The 6,153-nt window shown below is 40.7% G+C and overlaps 1 protein-coding gene across 1 annotated transcript; it reads right to left on the bottom strand.

Annotated features, from left to right (window-relative positions):
• Window positions 1-1,086: 1,086 nt before the first annotated feature.
• LOC146341537 (olfactory receptor 14A16-like) lies at window positions 1,087-2,814 on the bottom strand. The gene is made up of 2 exons (XM_084807522.1): window positions 2,801-2,814; window positions 1,087-2,026 (listed from the first exon to the last, which is right to left on the bottom strand). The coding sequence occupies exons 1-2, from the start codon at window positions 2,812-2,814 to the stop codon at window positions 1,087-1,089; spliced, it is 954 nt and encodes a 317-aa protein (XP_084663648.1).
• Between the last annotated feature and the right edge of the window lie 3,339 nt (window positions 2,815-6,153).

Below are 6,153 nucleotides of genomic sequence, written 5' to 3'. Positions count from 1 at the left end.
GATTACCACATGGGTTGGTTGGTTGATCTCCAACCCACATTACTCCTGACAGACAATCAGGCATGCAGCAGCTCAGTGAGGTTCGTTTGTTTCTCCCTCAGTTCCCTTCAGTCCTTCAGCCTGCTTGCCACATGTATCCCAGTGTCCTTTGAGGCACAACCCATCTCCTCTCCTCAACCCTTCCTTCACCAGATTTTTAAAATTGTTATTTCAGTCCCTCAAAATTGAAAAACTGGGGTCACAATTTTATCATCATCATCATTATCAGTTTTGTCGGTCTTTTTCAAGCATGTAAGAGCATAGATTCAGCAGTCTTATATATGTAGTCTTGCCTGGCCTATTTCCTTGTATGTTTCAGTATATTTATTAGTTACCAACATATTATCCAGGGAAAAAAATAGCAACAACTTACATTTTTGTTGTAAGACATTTCAGTTTTGGTCAATAGGCCAGTAAAAGAGCTTAAAGGGTAGGGGAGTTTCCACATCCAAATTAAAAGAGTCTTTATTATCATTAAATGAATCATCCCTAGCTACATATGTGTTTATTATCATTAATATGATGTTCTCTGTTACATATTTATTTCATTTACACCACAAAACTATAACTGTCTACTCAGAAGTAAACCCAGTTGAGTTCAATAGGGCTCAATCCATGGAAAAGTAGGTATGGCATTGCAACTTTAAGGGAATGGGACACTAGCACCTCTGCTAAATGAAGAAAAGGCCTGTAATTTGAAGGGATGTGGAGAATTCTATAGCAATTGGGAAAATAGAAAATAATATGTAGTTGGACCTGACTGAGTGACTGACAAGAAAGACATTTGTGATTCACTCTTTGTGGGATTAAAACAGACTGAGGAGTACATTTCTCAGTTTCATCTGATACATCTCAGCTATTACTCCAGAACCCTGTCACCCCAGCAATTGTGGAATGTATTTGAACACAAGCATATTTGAAGCATTCTCTTTCACTAACTTTATGAAAACAAATACTGCTGCAACGCTTTAAATATTAATAGGTTTAAGGAATATCTCTGCAATTTTCTAAGTACTATCTCATCTGCATAAATGTGGATGTTTGCCATCACGCTATGAGATTTTTTATTTTGGAGGGTATTTTCCACACAGCCTTTCGGATGTCCTTGTTCCTGAAGCTATAAATGATAGGATTCAGAATTGGAGGCAAAACTGTATACAAAACAGCTGAAACCAAGTCCACAGTGGGGGAGGAAAGTGCTTTAGGCCTCATGTATGAAAATACAGCCGTGACGATAAATATAGAGAAGACAGTCAAGTGGGGAGTGCACATAGAGAAAGCTTTATATCTGCCTTGAACTGATGGAATTTTCAGGACAGCAGATAAGATATAGCCATAAGAAACAAAGATGAAAATGAAAAAAAATGAATCTAAAAAGAACCCAAGGACCAAAATCAGAAGCTGGTTGACTTTTGTATCAGTGCAAGAAATCTTTTGTAACTGAGGTATATCACAGAAATATTGCTCAATCGTATTGGGCCCACAGAAGTTTAATGTGAAAGTGAAACTAGTTTCTAACACTGCATGGATGAGGTTGCTTATCCAGGAAGCAGTTGCTATTTGGACGCATGCATTTCTGCTCATGATTAGCCTGTATCGCAGAGGATGACAGATTGCGACATAACGGTCATAAGCCATGATGGTGAGCATGGCAAGCTCACCACCAACACATGTGACCACTAAAAAGATCTGTGTGACACACCCAGCCAAGGAAATCTCTCTGTTGTTTGCCAATGAATTGATTATGGATTTGGGAACTGTAGTGGAGATGTTGCAAATATCTAAAATAGATAAGTGGACCAAAAAGAAGTACATTGGACTGTGTAGGTGGTGATCTAGGACCACTGCTGTGATTATGAGAAAATTCCCAATTAAGGCTATTAAGTAAATGAAGAGAAATATCACAAAATGCAAAATTTGCCCATCACGGTCATCAGAAAATCCCATCAGAAGGAACTCCGTCACTGTGGATTTATTGGCTATTTCACTTATTGGAATCCTCCTGCAGAAAGTAGTCAAAGAATAGTCAAGTGAGTGATACACATTTAGGGAAAATATTATAGCCTTGCAGCATTATGAATATCCAACCAAACACTGGAATGTCCAGAGGTCAATAAATGCCCTGCTTTCAACCAACTCTTCTGTACTTTTCAGACTTTTCTCCAACAGTGTCACTGAACTCTGGTGACAACCCAAAATTCAACCTGTAGCTTGTAGCATTTTGAATGTGGACATCAGGGTATTATTGGGACTACAATGGTGGTCTAAGGTACTCTTGACCACTACACTTAGTTCTTAATTTGTAGCTGCCCATTGCCGAGATCCAGGCTAATGCTAGTAAAAGCCTGCCAAAAGAAAGCTCAATGGGTGGATTGGAAATGCCCAAATTCCAAGAAAAGATAGGGCCCATGATGCACTGTAAGAAGGGTACCAACCGGAGAGATCTTTTACTAATTAAGGAATTAATAGGTGGAAGTTTGAATTGCAGAATGCATACTTAGGGAAAGGCAATGTATGTTAAATGGATATGGATGGTAGGTTAATGTCTTATGTAACCATACGGTTGGCCGTAGAATCCCTGTCCAAATGTCTGGAGATGGTGAGTGGCTGGATGGGGAGGAATAAGCTGAAGCTGAACCCTGACAAGACTGAGGTACTTTTGGTGGGAGACAAGAGGAGGCTGGGGGATGTTGACCTGGTGCTGAATGGGGTACGGCTACCCTTGAAAGACAAGGTCCGCAGCCTGGGGGTCATTTTGGACTCTCTGCTGTCCATGGAGGCTCAGGTGTCAGCTGTGAGCCGGACAGCGCTGTATCAACTCCATCTGATACGGCGGCTGTGCCCCTTCCTTCCCGACCATCTGCTCCCATTGGTAGTACATGCCCTGGTCTCCTCTCGTTTAGACTACTGTAATGCGCTCTACGTGGGGTTACCCTCAAAGACAGTTTGGAAGCTGCAGCTGGTACAGAACGTGGCGGCTCGCCTGATTAAAGGCAGCCGCCGTCGAGATCACATCACTCCAGTGCTGAAGGATTTGCACTGGTTACCAGTTGTTTTCCGGGCCAAATTCAAGGTGTTGGTTTTGACCTTTAAAACCCTATATGGTTCCAGCCCAGCCTATCTTAAGGAGCACCTCCAGCAACACCAAACAGGCCGCTTAACAAGATCAGCCTCGGATGGCCTTCTCTCTGTCCCATCAGCCAGGACAGCTAGACTGGTGGGGACGAGGGAGAGGGCCTTTTCTGTGGTGGCCCCCACTCTGTGGAACTCCCTCCCTAGGGAACTCCACCATGCCCCCTCTTTAATGAGCTTCCACTGTGCATTAAAAACATGGTTGTTCAGGCAGGCATTTGGGGTGGGTTAGGGTATTTTAGAAAATGTTTTTATTGTAGAATTTTATTGTTTTAAACTGTTTTATTGTATTCTGTACATCACCCAGAGTGGCTGGGTGACCAGCCAGATGGGCAATTAATAAATTTAGTAATAAATAAATAAATGTAACAGAGGCAGTATATTCCTGTCAGTCTGTTTGGCTGAAGCATGGTCCAATTTGCAATATAGGCCTGTTAACCATAAAATCTTGCATGGTGCTATCCCCCAAATAGGGATGTTTACCAAAAGAATGGCTATATAGCAGCTTGTAGGGGGCTACCTGCACATCTCCTGCCAGAATCTTCCCACCAAAATGTCCTTGGATTGATCAGTCAGTGCCCCTGAACCAGTGGTTAGCTGGGTCCTAGGGAGAAAGTGAAACAAGACTAGTCCAAAAGAAGAAGAGGTATGGCAACCACCAATCTCAAGTCTGTGCTTGGAGTTCCAGCAATCTCCAAAGCTACAGAAGCCCATGTAGTTGATGGGATCTTTGGGGTTTACATATCTTGGGTATATAGATCAACTTATGGCCTTGCTGGTCATTCCAAAAGAAAGGAAATGTGGCCATGAAGAACCCCAGTGGTGGGCCTTCTCTGTAGCAATGCTCACTCTCTGGAAAACCTTTCCCAGTGCAGTTAGGGATTCAGAAAATGTGGCATCTTTCAAATGCCTCCTAAAAATGCACCTTTTCACTCCAGCTTTCCCTGGGCTGTAAGTGCTGTTGGGTTTATTTTGGTTTTATATGCTGCTTTTAAACTGTTACATTTTATATTATGTTTTATCATGCTGTATTTCATGGTTTTAATTGTTGTGACCTCCTCAGGGAGTCTCAGCTGTTGGGCAGTATAGAAATGTAATAAATAAATAAATAAATAAATTCCTACTCTTTGTTATCCTTTTGTTATATATTGCTAATAAACTGTTTGATAATTGCTCTCATTTTCCTGTGTATATGAAGTGTAGATTTTGATAAATGTATGTGATTTAAAGTAAATTCATCACATATCAAGCTTGTTGCTTAAGACTGGAATAAATTGTGCTTTATTGCTGATGAAAGATCTTGTAGGTGGGGAGTTCTAATCAGTGGAACTGAAAACTAGATAACAGAAGAGCTCCTAAGGAGATCCTAATTCACTGACCTTTGCACATTCAGCAAAAAAGGGGTGTCTCTTTGCAGTATGGGTTCTGAATGTTTGTAGATTCCTCCACATTACTGGGAACACAAATTGCACATGGTTCCCAGTTATGTGGGGATGCCTTTGTGCATAAAGGTGTATGCAAAGAAGATCCCTGTTCAGGCCTTTTACTGAATATGCAGAGGTTAAGGCAGCAGAGAAGCTGGAAGTGTTAATGAATGAGGCCAAGCCACCCATTGTGGTCCTTCTCTCTTCAACACAGATCCAGGGAACATTTGCAAGAGACTCCAAAGAAGGGCTTGTGTACCTCTGGTTTCCCAACCACTCTCCAAATTGGAGACAAAAGTCAACATACCAGATCCCATGCCCATCACTTGAAGAATGCATAGTTTAGGGATATATGCTTTATATTTATTTATTTATTTATTTATTTAATTAATTTCTATACCGCCCAATAGCCGAAGCTCTCTGGGCGGTTCACAAAAATTACCCCTGGTTAATCCTATGAAACCAAAACCAACCTAAAGATACTCAAAACCCTGAGTCCTGATTCCAATTCAGAAAGTGTTCCTTGTGTAACATTGTCTTAACTCTGGATCCTTTTAACTCTATGCTGTCACTTGATGATACAGAGAAAGTAGCTGGTGTGTGTGTGGGGGGAGAGAATGTTTCTAGATTCAAGCTGCTTCTTCAAGCATTTTATTTTTTCCAGCCCTATCCTTAGATATCTGTGAAATCTTTCTACAGCATACATCACACCATATAAATGTTGGAATTTGCTCTGATCTCACTTGATGCACGACCACATGTATGGAATTCCCAGTTTTGTTACATAGAACAAAATCTTAAAGAAAAAATAATAGTATTGAAAAGGAAGAGCTAAAAATAGAGAATATCCTCCACACCCAAAGCTGTCTATATGAAAATTGCATGACTACATCTGGATCCAAACCATTCCCCCCCCCCCATCCTTCCACACAGCCAGAATATAAAATATACATGAGCAAACCTTCCTTACAGGGATGCTCACCATGGACATATCTTTTTTGTAAATGATAATGCTTTGAACTTTGGATATCATATATTCCTATATACAAAACAGCAGAAACCAATTAAACTGAAACCATTAATTGTCTTCCTTAGAACATGTCCTTATAGTTAAGAAAAAATAAAAGAATTCTGAAACAGCACAGGTTTCAATGATCTACAGTAAGATTTTAAAATTAAACCTTGGATTGCATCCAGATTTAGCCACAGAGAAGGCCCATTTAAATCAATGGGACTTAAGGATATGCAAATCAGCAAAACCTGAGCTCGCGGCAGTTCTCCAGATTCCATCTCAAAGCTCATTCCAACTCTAACCTCTTTCACATTGAGAGCTTTGGTTTTGCCTGAAAATCTGGATTGTAGAGTGCATACTTAAGAAAAGGTGTGGTGTGTTCAGGGGATATTGTAGGTCAATGTATTATGTAACAGGGACACTATATCAATGTCTGTCTGCTTGGCTGAAGCATGCTCCAATCTGCAATATAGGCTTGTTAACCACAGAGTCCTTCATAGCGTAATCCTCAAAACCAAGATGTTTACCATAGTGATGACTACAGAG

Source organism: Heloderma suspectum, chromosome 6 (assembly GCF_057233095.1).
Source record: "Heloderma suspectum isolate Gila_16-S chromosome 6, 16-S_ref, whole genome shotgun sequence".
In the NCBI taxonomy this organism is placed as follows: domain Eukaryota; kingdom Metazoa; phylum Chordata; class Lepidosauria; order Squamata; family Helodermatidae; genus Heloderma; species Heloderma suspectum.
The sequence above is the reverse complement of the archived record's forward strand: the minus strand, read 5'-3'. Positions and strand labels throughout refer to the sequence as shown.